The sequence below is a fragment of the Carassius gibelio genome, chromosome B3 (genome assembly GCF_023724105.1).
Source record: "Carassius gibelio isolate Cgi1373 ecotype wild population from Czech Republic chromosome B3, carGib1.2-hapl.c, whole genome shotgun sequence".
In the NCBI taxonomy this organism is placed as follows: domain Eukaryota; kingdom Metazoa; phylum Chordata; class Actinopteri; order Cypriniformes; family Cyprinidae; genus Carassius; species Carassius gibelio.
The window spans coordinates 7,077,611-7,096,901 of record NC_068398.1 but is presented as its reverse complement, the minus strand read 5'-3'; the positions used below and the strand labels follow the sequence as shown (position 1 = coordinate 7,096,901).

Genomic DNA, 19,291 nt, shown 5'->3' with positions numbered 1-19,291 from the left:
TAATGGCAATTTTATTTTAAATATTTGTTTTATTTATATTTTTGACTGGAAACATAACAAGGTGGGAAAATAATCCTAAAACGTAAAAAAAAAAAAAAAAAAATCAAATATGTTTTACAATGTGAGCTGTTTTAACGTGTGATCATTTTCAGATAAAAAGAAAATCCTCTCTGGCTCAAAATGACCCAAACATACAGGTGCATCTCAATAAATAAGAATTTCATGGAAAAATTTCAGTAATTCGACTTAAATTATTAAACTTGTGTATTAAATAAATTCAGTGCACACAGACTGAAGTAGTTTAAGTCTTTGGTTCTTTTAATTGTGATGATTTTTGCTCACTTTTAACAAAAACCCACCAATTCACTATCTCAACAAATTAAAATACGTCATAAAACCAATAATAATAATAAAAAAGTTAGAGAATTGTTGGCCTTCTGGAAAGTATGTTCATTTACACATGTACTCAATACTTGCTAGAGGCTCCTTTTGCTTTAATTACTGCCTCAGTTCAATGTGGCATGGAGGTGATCAGTTTGTGGCACTGCTGAGGTGGTCTGGAAGCCCAGGTTTCTTTGACAGTGGCCTTCAGCTCATCAGCTGCAGTTTTTGGTCTCTTGTTTCACATTTTCTTTTGACAATAGACCATAGATTCTCTCTGGGGTTCAGGTCTGGTGAGTTTGCTGACCAGTCAAGCACACCAACACCATGGTCATTTAACCAACTTTTGTTGCTTTTGGCAGTGTAGGCAGGTGCCAAATCTTCAAAAGGCTGGTCAGCAGAAGGAAGCATGAAGTGCTCCAAATTGTCTTGGTAAACGGGTGCAGTGACTTTGGTTTACAAAAAATACAATGGACCAATACCAGCAGATGACATTGCACCCCAAATCATCACAGACTGTGGAAACTTAACACTGGACTTCAAGCAACTTGGGCTATGAGCTTCTCCACCCTTCTTCCAGACTCTAGGACATTGGTTTCCAAATGAAATACAAAACTTGCTCTCATCTGAAAAGAGGACTTTGGACCACTGGGCAATAGTCCAGTTCTTCTTCTCCTTAGCCCAGGTGAGACGCCTCTGACGTTGTCTGTGGTTCAGGAGTGGCTTAACAAGAGGAATATGACAACTGTAGCCAAATCCCTTGACATGTCTGTGTGCCTTGACCCCAGCCTCAGTCAATTCCTTGTGAAGTTCACTCAAATTCTTGAATTGTGATTGGTTGGTTGTGCATCTTTTTCTTCCACACTTTATCCTTCCACTCAACTTTCTGTTAACATGACTGGATACAGCACTCTGTGAACAGCAAGCTTCCTTGGCAATTAATGTTTGTGGGTTACCTTCTATCAATGATTGTCTTGTGGACAACTGTCAGATCAGTAGTCTTCCCATGATTGTGTAGCCTGGTTAAAAGGTTAGTTAGATTTTGATATATATATATATATATATATATATATATATATATATGTATATATATATATATATATATATATATATATATATTAAAATCGAACTAACCTTTTAAAGATTAAAGCTGAAAACATCATGCAACAGTGCTAGGAGGCCAAACTAAATCCTCTCCATCCGCTTTCGCACTTGTTGAAAAGATTTGAGTTGTTTTTTACATCCTGCACTTTTAGCACCAAGTTACTTTCTGAGGTCTATGAGCATATAATGATTCATTTCTGACCCAAGAGCGTTTTAAACCATTGACATTCCGTGGAAACTCAAACACAGTAGCTTTTTTTTTTTAGAACAGAATACCTATTGTGTCCAGTGAAAAGCACTCTGGGAGTTTTGAATCCTGCCAATCAGATTGCCCGGAGCCGGTTTGCCGGTAATGCTAAAGCTTTATGCTTTATAACCTGACAGCCATGTGTGAGCAGTTTGAGTGGAGCACAAGATTAGCTCAGTGCCGAAAAGCCATGGTTTGAATAACAGTAACTTTTCAAGCCCCCCTGAGACATGCGAGGTCTGTGAGAGCCGCTTGTGAGAGGTGGAAGAGGTTAAAAGAGATGGCTGCTGTTTTCAGCACATGCAGATTCAGTGGTGACCTTCAGCAGGACAGAGAGGCCGCGGTCTGAAAGCCTCCACGGGTGATCCGAGCGCCTCGTATTGATCAGTCTCCTCGGGAACACGCGCCGATGCAATCCGAGCGTGCGCTGACATAAGACCAGGACTTTTTACCCAGACACGCCACTCTGTCACAGCCGTTCTCCATTTCACTGCTTTGGAAATAAACTAGTCCTCTGATTGACCCATTTTGCACATATTTGAACTGATGCTAATAAACAATAGCAAGCATCAACAGTCCAAAGTGGTTCTAAAGCATGTTCTGCTGTAACATTTGAGCCTGTTCACACCAAGAAATATAAATGCAACTATAACAACAATATTATCATCCACACCAATGGATACTAATGCTCTGTCGCCTCTGTTTATTATAAGTTAGCTACTGTTTTGCTGTCTGCCACTTTAAATGTTTGAGCTCTTTAAAGCCAGGCGGATTCTAATTGGTTGTCGGTGCTTTTATCAAATTTCAAATGGAAAGAATCGTTCTGAAACTTATTCCAACAATATCGGTCTTCTATATTGTTATCATTATATTATATTGTGAATGATTTTTAAGACTTTATAGTTATCATTTTTGGTGCGAATGGGCCTGAAGTCACTTTGAATGAAAGTTTCTGCAAAATGTATTCATGCAGGTAAATGTTATTTTGTTAGTTCACAAGTAATTTTTTCTTTCCTTGAATGCATCATTAGTTGAATTACTGGTCATTTTACATGCATTTTAAACACAACCAGAGTTTGAATAAGTGAGACAGTGTGTTTAATTCGAGCTGTAGCGACATCAGGTCTCTTAAGCCCCCGTATGTTTAACTATTCAACCCAATTCAGGTGTGGAATGAGGAAAATTGGCCTCGATTTGTTGGGAATCGGTGCTCGTCCATCCCCAGAGGCTGCATCAGGGGGTTGGTGAGGATGTAATTAACTCACACTGATGTTTAGATGTGTCTTTAGAGCAAACAGGATAGCACTTAGGCACAAATTACCACTAGCATCATCTTGCATGTTTTAACACCAGATGACTGAATGACTTTTGATGAGGATCTGCAGAGACAGAGAAGGTTAAATGTGTGGCATTAGGACATGCACAATGCATTTATCCTATTCATTTATCTATCTATTTTAGTCAGGTTTGTGTGTGTGAGAAATATAATTTTATTATTATTATTATTGTCATCATTTGTTATTTGTAGCTATAATAAATAACCACAACAAATTGATAAATTAATAAAATAACATTTAAGTTAATTTAATATTCAATAAATTATTAATAAATTTTTATTTATAAGATATATATATATATATATATATATATATATATATATATATATATATATAAAATGTAAACAATGCCATGCACAGAAATGTGAAGCTTAGTGACAAAAAATCTTCTTTGTTTGTTTGTTTTTAAACTGTAAAATTGTGAAACTCTTTGATTCTTAAAGCTGCGGTAGGGAACTTTTGACGCTCTAGCGGTTAATAAACAGAACTGCTTGCGTCTTGTGGAAGAACATCGTAGCCGGATCTACTTCTCTCTGTTTATGTCTATGAAGAATCACAAAGTTACTGGGTTACTCCGCCGCGGTACCCCCGCGGCTAAAATAGTCCGAATATAAACACTTATTATAGGTGCACCCTAGTGATTCAGGACAAGCTAAAAACACGGTTTGGAAAATTGATTCATAGTGTACTCGCTTATTATATACATTTTTCTACATTTTGAACACAAAACAAAGTTACGGACCGCAGCTCTGATTGGTTGATTTCTTACCGGGAGCGGTCCATAACTGCAAATGGCAATAGGACCACTGGGAGGAGCCAGAGGAGCTTGATTTTTTTTCCCACAGATTATCTGTCTCATATTCTACTGTCAGGACATAATGACAGGTTTAACAAATATGTAAAAAATATATATTTACAAAAGTTACCTACTGCAGCTTTAACCACTTATGCCGCGTTTCCACCGCAGGAACTTTACCCAGGAACTAGGGACTTTGGCCTGGTACTTGGTGTGTTTCCAACGCAGGAACCAGGAACTAAATAAAGTTCCGAGTAAAATAATCCCCCTCAGAATGCCCCTCATGTGCTGCTGGCTTTGATTTCTCTTTAGTGGTTAAACATAAAATATAATTCGTTTTGGGTAAATCTAACAGGTTATCTTTGGTCTGTATTCAATTTATCTATATGTTAAAATGAAAATAAAAAAAGGCAAATTTATATAATATTTTGTTTCATTGTAATGGCTGTATATACATCCCTAAGTACATTTCTGCAGTTGTTATTATGTTTAAATGAAAACGAAAGAAGGCAGTTGTATTTTATATTCTATTTTGTTTTATTGTAAAATATACAGAGAGGGAAATTGCAGTAGCTAAGGCGAGCTGACTGAAGTTATCAAGTATGCTGAAGTTTGCAGTATTACCGGATTCGCGTCGTCACGGACATCACACTCCTGAGTCGAATGCACAAAGTCCGAACTACAGAGGATGCACGTCCAAAATCAGCATACTTTGTATTGAGAAACTACCTAATCTTTGCGGTACTTTACACCACGGTGGAAACACAGGAAATCTCCAAGTGACTCCAAGTGTATTCAGTTAAAATTTCTGGAAATGTAAATTTTACTATTTTAATACAATTTATTCCCCCCCCCCAATTTAAATTATGAGATTTTTTTTTTTTTCATTTACAAACAATAAATAAATAATTAAATATAAATAAATAAATTTAACAGTATTTTGAAATGTCCCATTAGATCTGTTACTTTTTAAACTTATGCTTACTGTTTAATTTTTACAGTATTTTACCATTAAAATTACGATTGTTAAGATAATATATTAAATAAATAAATAAATAATAATAATAATAATAAACTTCCCACTTATTCATGAGGGTTTAAAAACAGAAATGTAAAGCTCATAGTTTTCAAAAGCATGATTATTTAGTGACTGTTTTTGTTGTTGTTGACCTGTAAAGTTTTAAAAATTATCTTCTTTAGTTTGTAGGGTTCATGAAAATTAAGGCAAGGCAAGTTTATTTATATAGCACATTTCGTACACAGTGGTTATTCAAAGTGCTTTACATGAAAGAAAGTAAAAATCAATTTACTTTCTGTTCAAATTACTGCTGTTCACCAGTTTGTCATGGCTCATGACACTAAAGCTGAATGACTGAATATAACTTAATACAGAAAAGACTGTTGCATGATTATTTCACAGTATTATAACAGTATACTTTTACTATGAATATTTTACTGTAACCGCTGTAACTGTAATTTTTATTTTTTATTTTATTTTTTTAAATTTTTTTGTGGTTACTTTACTTAGCTAATGCTGTCAACCTTAACATCATAAGTTATCGAACCTGGTGCATTGTTGTATTCTACAGTATACTGGTTAGCTGGTGAAACTCTTACCTGTGATGGGATGCATAAAGTTCAACTTTTCGAAATCTCTAAGGGAATGAACGTGATGTGTAAAAACTACAGTAAAAGAGCAAACTCAAGTAGTTTAATGTAGCCAGGCCCCAGTCCTGCGGTGCTTGAGCTGAAGAAGGTGGATCGGTAGAGCTGCGCTCAGAGCCTTACAGCCAACTGGGGCAGTGAAACCAGGTCGCCCCCACGTGAGGAGAACTTCTGTTAAAAAAAGGCCTTCTCCTGGAAGGGAAAGACTAATTATACTTCCTTCCAAAGTCACTCTCTCTCTCTCTTTCTTTCTATCTGTCTCTGTGGCGCGCTCAGAGATGTGGACCGCGAGGCAGAGCGAATACGCTGACATTGACACAGTTAAGACGCCATTTCAGGCACCTCATGTGAGGAGAGATGGATCCCGCCGCATCCATGTGTGCCATAAGAACTCATGGTCCAACCTGGTTCAACCTTTTTTCTGCTTCTGAAAGAATGTTTATTCATCAAAGGAATCTTTAGGATGGCCATGGCACTCGTTCAGATTTAAAAAAAAAAGTTTCCTTTGATGGACTTTTACAAACCCTAGACCAGAGAGCACCTGGTTTTCCCAGAGATGCACTTTCTACTATTGGACTTTTGCTTTGCTTGTTTATGGCGCATCATCTGGTTCTCAAAGTTGTTGAAATGACTTGTGCACTAAACTCAAAGTCTTATGAAGCAGAGTTATTGTAATTAACTGAAACAGAAACTAAAATTAAAACTAAAAAGATCATTACTTATAATAATACCAAAATAAACATGACAGTAAAAAAGTTAATTTATTTATTTTTAATTTATTATTTGTAATAAATAAATGAATTAACAAATAATAGAGTTGTTTAAAGTATTTGTAAAATTTTTAATTGAACAATATTTTACTGCAAAATTACATGAAATGCCCCATTAGATCTATTACAGTTCTTCACCACATATAGTTAGCAAATTTACAGTGAACGGATTAATAATTTACAGGGTTATATCTATAAATATATATATATATATATATATATATATATATATATATATATATATATATATATATATATATATATATGGTTTTTACTGTTAAAATTAAGACTTTTCTCCTATTTCATTCAACGAAAATGATTTTACCGATTAAGGCAACACAATACCAAAATTAAAAGATCATCTGCAGTGAAATAGATGCATTTTATAGATGTTTATAAGAAGACTTGTTCTTTTTCACTTACAAAAGTTGTAAATGTATAAGTGTTTTGCAGTAAAATAAACATAAAAAAATATATATATTTTAAATTTTTGTTTAGGGAACCATAACATTTTTTGTCGTCTTTACCATTAAAATTAAGATCATTTTACATCTTTGAGATCTCATTCACACATTTACTTATTCATCCTTTTTAGCCACCAACTTTTTTGGTCACCATTTGTTTTTAAGCACTTCTACAGAGTTAATCTTGAATTAAAAAAGTTTGCCATTAAGAAGAAGCCTCCACTCCGAAAACTGCATTAGTGAGAAAACACTATTAACTCCAGCCAACAGAATCTCAGATTGCTGCTGCGCAGAAAATCCATGAGGCAGTTGGGTCTCGAGTCAGAAAGCATGTCCTTCAGGCCAAAGAGCAAAAACATTAATAGAATCTGAATCCCATTAGGCTGGTGTGGGTGGGGTGTTGCTCTAACGCCATGTTGCGGAGAAACATTGATTAATGGCTTTTGTTTGCTGCTGTAGAGCTCGCAGGCCTGAGGTCCTAAAAACCTGAGAGAGTAAACTTGCTTATTATAACACAAAGCGCAATTAAAGTTGTGTATGGGTGTGAAAGAGAGAAAAGGATTGCTGGTTGCGAGAGGCAAGAACCTCCACAAATTGGAAAAAAGAAACAATCTCCTAAACGGGGCAAATTGGTTAAACCTCTTGGGGGCTGGTGTGTTTGTATCTTTAAACTGGATGAAACACTAAACAAGGATTTATTTCAAAGCAGAGCTGAATTTGCATGGTGTTTTTATTTTATTTTATTTATTTTTTTTGGAGAGCAGTGAAATGATCTTCTACTTTTTTTATTTTCTTTCCACAGAGCACTGGCAGACATTTTGAGACAGCAGGGGCCCGTTCCCGTGTCACAGTACGAGCATGAAAACATCGCGGCTATAGACACCTCACCCAAAGAGAACACACCTGTGCGAACGTCCAAGAACCACTACACACCGGTGCACAACAAAAACAACCACGGTAGGTGCCACCACTTCTGCGTTATCGGTGAAAATGCCTACTTAGATGTAGTATGGTATTAAATTGTGAAAACAAATTGTGTTTTTTTTTTTTTTTCAGTTCAATTCAATTCAAGTTTATTTGTATAGCGCTTTTTACAATACGAATCGTTACAAAGCAACTTCACAGAAAATTATGTTTCTACAATATTTAAAAAAAATATTTAGTTCTGTTTCTATTCCATAATTATGGAAAGCATTTTTGGAATGTTCTAAACATTTTAAATAAGTTACCATGGCAACAGGTTAAATATTTAAAGTGTGATAGATATTGGACAAGAAAATTAGCATTCTGGTTGCAAAATAGGGAAATGGAGTTGGTTAGCCTATGATAGGCTATTAATAAAAAATTAAAATGTTAAGTTAACCCTCTAAGTGCCAAAGTCGCAATATTGCGACCAGACGTCATACTTAATCAAATATTTACACTTATTCATTTAGCTGACACTTTTATCCAAAGCGACTTACAATTGCTATATATGTCAGAGATCCCACGTCTCTGGAGCAACTAGGGGTTAAGTGTCTTGCTCAGGGACACATTGGTGTCTCACAGTGGATTCGAACCCGGGTCTCTCACACCAAAGGCATGTGTCTTATCCACTGCGTCAACACCACCCCCAAAAATAGACTGTAGTTCATAATATGGTGTAATATCTAATTTGTATACCCTACCACTATATGGCAGGCATCCAGTACTTAGATTCTAGACCAACATTACGTCATGTTCATTACGTCATCTATTATTTCCTGAATATTACTGATGAACTGTTCAAAAAATAGGCTACTGTGTTGATTTAAGTCTTAAATCCACACTGTCTAGGAGCTTGATTTGGTTTGAATCTCAGCTGGTTCTTGTAAAGATTGAACCCAAATGTGAACACCCTTAAAGGCAGCTATTTTATTTGGACTGTGGACTGTTTGTTATTTTTGCTTGGATGTTTCGGCAGCCAAGACAAAATGTTTAGTTCAGATTGCAGTCACAGTTTATGACAAATTAATCATAAAATAATCATTAAAATTATATCCACCCTGTTGTCACTGTAATGCTACCCACCAGTGTCAGTTGCATCGCTCCACTGCCATTCATAAATCCTCTCCCATGGCCTCATGGGATATAAAATAGCAATCAGATTCACATTTCAGAAAATAGCCAGAAGTAGTAGGTCATCCGGGTACTTTTGGGACACTTTTTTCCCCCAAATACTATAAATACTACCCTTTTGCCTTATTGTTTTTCGCCTACCTTCGCCCTTTCGTGTTTCTATGTTCACCGTGTCTCAGTGCGGCTTGGTTTACAGTAATTGCTGCTCCACACAAACTCCATCTCTGTGTGTTGTTTACTGTATAATGTGAATTTGTGTAGAGTAACTTTATGTCATGGGTTTGATTCAAAGGGACCGCGTGAATTGATAAAATGCATAACTGCAGTATGAGTCTTTTGAATAAATGCATCTGCGAAATGCATAAATGCAAATATGAAGTTGTATATGCACATGTGTGTGGGTGTGCACATATGCTCAGGAGTTTATTTGCATCTGTACGTTTGAGGAAACATCTGTCGTGACCCAAACTTCTCTCTCAAACTCTCTCCAACAGCACTTCTTAAGTGTGTTGTTTCATATTTTAAAAGCTCAACATCACGCTGTTCGCCATACAAGCTAATATCAGAACTCAAATGTGAATGAATTCCCCATGCACACAGAGCGCCGCAGACAAACAGCCATCAAAACACGCTCCTTTGATGCATCGACATGCTTTCACTGACTCCAGTTCAGTGTTAGCTTCAATACAGATGTACTGTCTCGCTTGTGTTTGAGCTAATCAGTGCTTTGGCTTGTTGTACATCAATATTAAAATCGCTTGTGAATAAACTAAGCGCAGCTGTATTTGAATGAGGTCAGCTGTTGGGATTCGTGCTGAACATTAGTGTTTGTCTGAGCGAGACGCTAGTTTAAAGTTTACTCACTCACTGCAGCATTCATGACTCAAACCTTTAAAGCCTCATTTAGAAAGTTTGTCCTGTAATTTAATTAAAATAACAGGAAAAAGGCAGTAATGAATGACTGATAAACAAACCCTTTGATGACTTTAATGTCAGATGCTGACTGAATCTGGGTCATTTCTACTAGGGAGTATATTTTCATGTCCCAGTCCTATATGGCCTCTTATACTGAATAATATATTATACTGAATAAAGAGCTTAGAGTATATTAGATGGAAACCCTAATTCCTCCAGTGTATATTTATTTTTCCAATTAAAATTAGCAAAGAAAGAAAGAGTGTTTCTTTGGGAATATTGTTTAAAAGAATAATATTAAAGTACATATGTGTATATATATATATATATATATATATATATATATATATATATATATATATATATATATATATATACTCAAATTCACAAAACAGCTTGACAGCCCCTCACGGACGACTGCCGTGCACAAACAAAACTAAAACACAAAATAAAACCCAGGCCTGGTCCTCTCTCGTCCTTCATTGTCGTAACTCCTCTTTTATCCTTCTGGATCTCCTCCATGGGACTCGAGACCGGTGAGTGGTGCAGGTGTTGCTCATTTCCAATCACTCCACCGGCACCCCACTCGTCACATTACACAATATCACTTTCATAATCGAATACGATTCATCTAATGAACACAATATAGTGTGGCTTGATCTATGGCTCTGTGTATTAAATGCATCTGAATAATTTCCATCTGAAAGCACGTAAGGGAGATTTACCTGTACTATACACAGTATCAGCTTTACCAGTACTATACACAAATTAGGATGCCGGATGTATTCAGAGCTCCTACTGTCTAGAGTGCGTGGAATGGTGTGCTGTGATTGGCCGGTACTCTATTATAGCCTATTTTATTAACGAGGGGTCTTGGGTGACGGGATGGGGGGCTTATGATATTAGACTTCGTAGCCTATAATAAAAGATAATGAATTTCAAACCTTAACAAAACACATTTTTATTCAAAGATCAACCGTCTGTCATTACTCTTTAGTCTGGAACAAGAAACAGCAACATTAAAATCATGAACTCAAATGTCATTCTAAAAAAAAAAAAAAAAAAAAAAACAATGACTGTTGTAACAGTGCATAAATCAGACCTTTCTGTAACACTTAACGTTAATAAGCTTGAACGAAAATAACGGAATAATTGTGTAGCGGAGTATTTTTTGTACACAGTGCCGTGAACTGTCAATCACTCCTGTACGCGTGCATCACTGTCCGCCTCGCAGCTGCAGCAACGTGCGCTCTCTTCATCAAGCTTTAAAACAAAAAGGGGACAAAAAGATCATATTGTCTTTGTGCATAGGCTATAGATTAATTAGATAAATGAATATCTAAATTTGTGCCTAGCCGCCTACGGTATTTTTTTAGAATTTAGAAAAAAGATGCTGCAGCCAATGAACAGCCAGCGGGGGCTGCAGGACGACTCAACCTCCGCAGACAGTTTTTAATGTTTATCAGACAATAAATACTCAAGATTTTGCTTTAGTATAATTTTCGGGACAATTAGGGCCAGATTCAGGAGTCGGGACAACAGTTTAGATTTCGGGACTGTCCCGAATTTTTCGGGACGTCTGGTCACCCTTCCTGAAAGAGCTGCATTACTTCATTAGCTTGAGTCTGACCTGCAGTGATATCATTCAGACTTGGTGAGGTGTCAGTCAGCAAGTTTCACACACCTTCTCCGGCCACGTTGAGTTGTTGATACTTAACAGTGGGAAAAGCGACACATGCGCTATTCTCTTGTAGAACTTGAGGGTGAATGGGTAATTGGGTAATGTACTTTCTGCTCTTAGTGGGATGAATTATGAAGCTTGCATTAAATCGGCAGTGCAGGTAAAAGATTAAAACCTCTATTAAAACAGATGTCCAAATGAGTGTACCGGTACGCTAAAAGCACGTTCTGGGCGCACGGAGAGGTGGCGGTACCCTCAAGAGCTATATTTGGAAGTGGCGGTACTGAGTACCGGTGCATACCGGCCCACTTAAAGCACTGGTTGAGAGGATATATCGCATTCTGTAAAAAAGGGAGACTGGCGTTTGTCGTGGTTTGGGAAAAAGGGGAGAAAATATGACCTAATAACTCTGCGAATATCGCATTTCAAAACATTTTAAATTTACTATTCAATAACAACCAGATAAAATACTGATTTTGGGCAGGAACACATTTTTTATTAAAAATGGCACTTATCGCGTTTTGAAACAAAACTCTTCATATATATATTTATTTATTTTTGTTAGAAACTTTGCAATGTGTTGTGATTTTTGGAAAACTGACTACTGGTTGTTATTAACCAAAACTACGTTGTTGTTGTTGTAGTTTTTTGTAGTTACCCAAATATAATTTTTCTGTAGTGGGGTTTAGTCTGTGTTATACTTACTGCATGACCAATCTGGACGCGTTCACAGAGAGCGCGAACGAGGACTACTTGTATTTATACTCCCAAAACATACACTGATGGTCCGCTGCATAACAAACATGTGAACAAACAATTGCCTAGAGTTATTGCAAATCTGGCTGTCTTTATATTGTTTTATTGACGGGTTGTACAGCTTCGAGTAGCAACGGGCTTCTTCACACAGTCTGCGCATGTGCAGTGGTGCTTTTGAAGCCTACTGACCACGCATACTGGTCCACGTGGTCACAAAAAATGGGAGGCACGCAGTCGCTCAGAGCCTTGCGCACACTCTCTGATGACGATTTTTACATCACACCTACCACAGCGGTCCCTAGCGGACTCGTGGACACGGAAAATATAACACAGGCTTTAGATGGCCTCATTGATTTACAACTAAATTACTAAATATTTCTATGTATTTCCTATAATAGCACATTATCTGATGAACTGTGATTCTGAACATGCTAAACTTATAGCTAAAGGTGGGCTTAAGGTGGGCATCTTTTCCATCTTCATATGTGTGTGTGTGTGTGTGTGTGAAAGAGAGAGAGAGAGACTGCATCAGAGGAATGCTGCTGCGTTTGATCTTCTCTCCTCTCCTAAGAGCTAGTGACAAAGTGCTCCTGTGATCCATAAAATGTCTGTTTTGATTGATTAAATGCCTTTAAATAGGGCACACAGTTTTTAAAAAAAAGCCTTCAAACTGGAAGATATTTGAATGTTTGTTCATCTGATTAATTGGATGAAAGAAATTCAATCTCTTTGGACTCTCTTATTGATTCCCCATGTGGAGATTTGCTTTCACTCCTCTGGTTGTCCTTCTCTTCATCTGGTTGACCTCAGCTCCTTCAGTCACTCTCCTTTGGGTTAGTGCTGTTATTATATAAATATATGTATTAGGGCTGTCAAAAATAGCGCGTTAATGACGTTAATTAGTTGTTTGTCATTAATTACATAATTTTTTTTTTACGCATTTCACGCATGCGCAGTGTGACAAATTATTCAGGTCAGGAAAGTCTCATCGATCTTTGAATTCTCAAGATAGTAAAAAATAGCGCCGAGTGCCGCGACGAAAACACCGATCACTTAGTTTGATCTAAGTAAATGTTAAACTTTTGAAATTCAGAAAAAAAGAACCACATATTGATGAATCAATACATGAAAATTATGTATCTGTGTCCTGTTATTTATCTTTTGGTATGCATTTCAGAAAAAAATGGTTAGGATTCAGGTGTAGTTGCAAATAGTGATTAATCCTGATTAATCCACTGAAAATTCTGATTAATTTAATTAAAAATTTTAATCATTTGACAGCCCTAATATATATATTTTTTTACATTTATTCAATTACAATTGCTATATATGTCAGAGGTCGCACGCCTCTGGAGCAACTAGGGGTTAAGTGTCTTGCTCAGGGACACATTGGTGTCTCACAGTTGATTCAAACCCGGGTCTTTCACACCAAAGGCACGTGTCTTATCCTCTGCGCCAACACCACCCCTTATATATATACTTTCAAACAAACCAAAATCTCTATTTTCAAGCCATTATGCAGTTGTATTGCATGTGTTTTTGTTGCTCAACTAGGGGAAAATGTTATTATTAATGCCAAGGTATATAAACTGAATTAGGCTTTTGCATTTGTACTCCTTTTCTGACCCCTAGCTGAGTTAAAATTGCTTTTTAATGGTGGAAAGTCATGCTGTATTAGATTTCCTTTCTCCCTCTGTGCGTTGCATGATATGATCCGAGGCCTCGTGTTCACTTATTTAAAGCGTATAATTATCCCTGTTGTGAGCGCATTACATGCTTATTTAAAATAGTGTTTTGCGACTGACTTGATTCCAGGAATCACTGAATGAAGTTTTATTTATGTTCGCAGTTACTCCGCAAATGGTATATTAGCTGACAGGATTGTTGTAGTCACACTGTTTTCACTTTTCACATGGGAAAGAGTATGTTTCCCTGTCTGAGTTCACTGTTCTGATGATTTCAGAACTCAAAACTGAACAATCAGTATACAGAGTTTAGGCAATCACAGCAGGGGTAATTTGCATACAGGCATAGAAATCTGAAAGAAGTAGTAAAAAAGAAAAGCATTGCATTAGCTGCCCAAAAGGTCATAGGTTCCATTCCCAAAGAACACAAATACTGGTACCAAAAGAAATCGTATAGACTGAATGCACTGTAGGTTGCTTTGGATAAAAGCGTTTGCTAAATGCATGAATGTAATAATCCATAATATTGCTTTTAACTGGTGAAAACATTGTCTTGACTAAATCAGAAGAGAAATCTGCCCAGATCAAGCACTGTTTACAAGCAGAAACACTCCAAAACAGTTCAATGTGCACATTTCTATGTGATAAAACAACAGGAGATTGACTTTTTCACTGGAGGAAGTGTTATTATGCATTATGGAAGCTTAAATTATTGAAGCTAAAAAATGTCTTGATGGATTTGTTTACAAACATAGTTTTTCACTTAATGAGTCATTAACTGGGGCAAATTTTCAACTATTCCTTAATAGATACAGTAGCAAGAATAAAAAAAAGTCTGTTGGAAAATGGTCATGAAATGCTAAATTATGAAGTTTTTGGTGCTGGCTTTATTAATGGAAACCAGATTAGAAAATTAGATGGTAAAATTGTAGGATGTGGCCTCTTTAACCTTGCTTCAGGCTCTTTAAACCAGGACATGAAGATTTAATGCACGTCAGGAGCTAAATTGAAGCAGATCTCTCAGATTAAACATTAGCATGCATATCCATTCAGTTTTACTCAGTTTGATTAGACAATACGGTTCAACGAGGTCTTGTTTTAATAAAAGATAGTCATCAAATATTAACTTTCATCATGCAGCAATGTACCAAAATCTGATCTGATGGACAGATCAGCCACTGTGAGGAAAAAATAAAGAGAGAGTAAGAGAAATGAAGATGGCAAACGGTCCCATCTGCTGTTCTCATTATGGTTTTCCTAATGCAGTCTGATCTCTGGTTTCGAGTGTTCCCGGTTCATCTTTACACCCTTATCTTTGATTTCATTCAGAAAGGGACACTTGGGAACTAATTGTCCACACCGACCTGTGATTCCTTACATCTGAATGAAATATCTTGCATGCTTAAACCTGAGTATTTAGTCGAAATCTGAGAACCATCTTATTTGTATCCATTTTTTAGTTCTGCGACAATGTTTTAAAGATAACATGGGCATTTTTATAATACTGAAACAAAGCATATGGTGGCTACCATATTAAGAACACTGTATATTTTTGTGTGCCAAAAATAACACAAAATGGGAATACAGGGCTCAAAATGAGAGACTGCCAAACAAAAGAGGACATTTTTGACACCTCTAGAGACTGATTCTCTCTCTCGTTTGCTGTTAGTATTGACCGTAATCTCTATTCCACCTCAAACCTTCACAGAGAAATGTCTCAACACAATTGCACAGCATGCAATTGATTTATGGAGCAATAACATGTCTGTGCATCTCTCTTTTTGTGCGTGTGTCTTTCGGTTTTCTTTTGATTTGAGAAAAAAACACTTTGCAGAGTGACTTTCCTGTTACGAGGAGCACTTTTCACCAGCTTTGAGAATTCTGATTCATTTTAGTGAATTGGTTCATTCAAGTGGTTCATTTGAATCAGTTATTCATCTTTTTAAACCATCATAACATTGATGATTGTAAAACCTGATGTGTTAAATAGAAATTTGAACAGTTTATTAAACAGTGTTTTATGTTGTGTGTTATATTTGATACATCGGGCTTTTATGGCTCATCTAGGAAAATACAGACTTAAACTGAGCAAAATGTGCAATTTGATGTAGATGATGATATTCATCTGGCCAAAAATAAGATGCAATCCTTATAGCTTGTAACGTAAATCAAAGAAGCCAAGATCATCATAACAGAAACTACATGCATAAAATGATATAAATATCAGTCATCACTCTATATCTCCCAATAATTGGTTTTAGTAAGATGGTAAATGCTGAGTTTTATGATCAGAGCTTTAAGAGATAAAAAACCTTCCCCAAAAGTCTGAAATATGATGTTCCTAAAAATGATGAATGGATAGTCAAGTGAATGCTAAGTTGCTTCAGGCCGGTAAGTGTCCATCGTGAAATGTCACTAAAAATGTAAAAAAATACATCAAGACAACTTTAAATATATACTTTTTTTTTACCCAATTCAATTAAAAGGACTTTTACTTGCCAAAAAGTATGAACTATCAATTGGATGACAGAAGGCATTTAGTAGATTTTCACCAAATCTTTGATCATGTGTATCATTTAGAGACCTTAGAAATTTGGGTATTAAATATGATACAGTGGGCTTTATAGCAGGGGTTGGCAACCTACGGCACGCGTGCCAATAGTGGCATGCAGAGAGATAATCACTGGCACGCGTGCAATAAGGAAAACTGCATAATGACGTACAGTTTGAGGTAATAATAACTTCTCATAGTCACACAGCCTGTTAGGAGCTATAAATACTATTAAAGTGTGAGAATTAACTTGCATGGATGCACGTGCAAACACTGCACATACTAAGCGCTTCAGATCAAAGCCTCGGTCTAACAGCACTCGTCAATGTCAAAATGACTGAGACAGCCAATCAGATCAAAGTAGGCGGGGTTTACTGTTCAAAGACGTTAAAGAGAGTGGGGTAAGATGAAGCTGCAGATCATTTAACATTAGTCAACTTTTAATAATACAATTTACGATAGAAATGTTAAATGACCTAAAGTTATATCCAGTGATAAAAAAATTTTCAAATATGGCCATTTTGAGAGAAAGAAAATGAGGGGAGGGGGTAAATTGTCTGCGTCTGTCTCTCTCTGCAGACAATGAAGTGATTTTGCCCCCTTGTTGTTGAGAAATATAATGTAGCGATTCAGTATCGATTAATAAAAGTAGCGTGACAGCACCTATAAGTTCATGAGCTTCTGAATGTTACTTTTTGCACAGCACGATCTCAGATCCTTGTGTGCGAGTGATGTGTGTTGTGTGTGTGTTGTGTGTGTGTGTGTGTGTGTGTGTGTGCACGTGCATTAATTAAAGCAGTGCATTAAAGGGGGGGTGAAATGCTATTTCATGCATACTGAGTTTTTTACACTGTTAAAGAGTTGGATTCCCATGCTAAACATGGACAAAGTTTCAAAAATTAAGTTGTATGTTTGAAGGAGTATTTTTGTTCCAAAAAAACCTCTTCCGGTTTGTCACAAGTTTCGGAAAGTTTTTTTCGAGTATGGCTCTGTGTGACGTTAGATGGAGCGGAATTTCCTCATATGGGTCCTAAGTGCGCGCTCTTCTGCCGGCAGAGCGCGCGCTCCCGTATAGCAGAGCACTGAGAGGCTGAGCACAGCCTGATCAGAGCGAGAGCGTCGCGACAAGTCACAAAAGAAGTGTGTTTTTGGTTGCCAGGGCAAGACAACCCTGCACAGATTACCAAAAGAGAAACAGCATTAAGGGACCAGTGGATGGAGTTTATTTTTACAGAGCATCAACGGAGTTGTGCAAGTGTTTTTGTTTGTTCCCTGCATTTCGGATTTGCACATCGTTTATTTCTTAAGGATGATGCAATCCCAACGGAAAAGGGTCACGATTGTGTGTTGGAACCACATGCGGTGAGTAAAACTGTTTCAAATATCTCTGTGTTATTAACTTAGCTATCTGCGCGTAAGCACATCAAATAAACAACATGCGATGTTGTCATCAAACTGAACTTTCCACATGTACAGCTTAAAAAAAAAAAAAAAAAAAAAGACGACATAAAGTGGAACTTAGTCATTTTCCAAAACCGCTAAGCAAATATAGACAGTTTCAGTACATACCACATAGCATACCTCCTTTGCTGATGCTGCTCTTGTTAAATTTCAGCCTCTGGATCTGTGTCACAGCTTCCACATGCTCTCAACTCAAAAGCCTATTCGCGCTCGTGATTCTTTAGCTCCGCCCACACGTCACGCCTCCAGGCGCTCGTGTTTTTCCGGGAAAAATCGGTACAGACTATCTTTCTCTTATAAATATAATAAAAATAAAGACTTTTTGGAGTTATGAAGGATGCAGTACTACTCTATAGGTACTCAAGATTAACAGGATATTGAGTGAAAACGAGCATTTCACCCCCCCCTTTAATGTTGATTAAACTGAACAGTTTTAATGCATTGGCCTTGTCACACACACACATGGCACATTGTGTATCTGCTATTCACTTTTTTAAGGGTAAAAAATATTCAGAAAATATTTGCATCAAATTGTTTTTTATCGTATAATTAAAAATGGTGTATGTACCGTTTAAATACAGAATTCATTTGGGGGTGTTGGCACAGTGGTTAACCAGGAAAATAAAAAATGGCATATCATGCTGAAAAGGTTGCCGATCCCTGCTTTATAGGGTTTACTTCACTAAAGCTTTATAAAATAGTGACAAATTTTCTAAATAAGATGACAGTATTGTCAATTTCATCAACAAAATCTATGACAAAAAATGTTCTTTTGCGCATGATTTTTTGCCTTTACTAAAGGTCATTAAGCGATAATTGTTACTATATCAACGTGCAATACTATTGAGAATAAAAGATGAGAATAAGACATTTAAAAAAAAGTAAAACTTTATCGAAATTCATGTTTGCGGTTGCCAGATATAAAAAGTTCAAATCCCCCAAACAGAGCTATGTGTACGAGTCCACATTCTATTGATTTATGCTTATTAGTAAAAGTGCAATACTTCTAATGAAATGTAAGAATACATTTATCAAATGACAACAATCATGGTAATTATAATTTGGAGTAACATATTCATTTTTATCTTTTTTAACCATTATTCTGAACAAGCATGATGAAAAGTTTTCATTGATTGAAAAAACGAAAGAAGTGCATTTGACATAGGAATAAGAATTAAGTTAAAAATAGCTGACAGAATGAACACTAGATGAGAGTGACACACAAACCTCTCAACCCTCTCATCTCATGACCTTGAGGTCAGCAGCTCTGGTCAGGGATGCCATTACTGTCCAATTAGACGGCCAGAGGAAGAAGGTGAAGTTTCCCGGTGTCCTCTAACCCAGCAGGGCTCGAATACGAGATGAGTGTGTGTGTGTTGAG

At 36.6% G+C, this 19,291-nt stretch overlaps 1 protein-coding gene across 2 annotated transcripts in view; it reads left to right on the top strand.

Annotated features, from left to right (window-relative positions):
* Nucleotides 1-19,291, top strand: part of LOC127951859 (protein shisa-6-like) — an 83,506-nt gene that overhangs the window by 5,829 nt on the left and 58,386 nt on the right. For both annotated transcript variants that reach the window (XM_052549939.1, XM_052549938.1), the window contains exon 3: nucleotides 7,567-7,721. In XM_052549939.1, coding sequence (XP_052405899.1) covers nucleotides 7,567-7,721 — 155 coding nt within the window. The remainder of the gene's footprint in view (nucleotides 1-7,566; nucleotides 7,722-19,291) is intronic.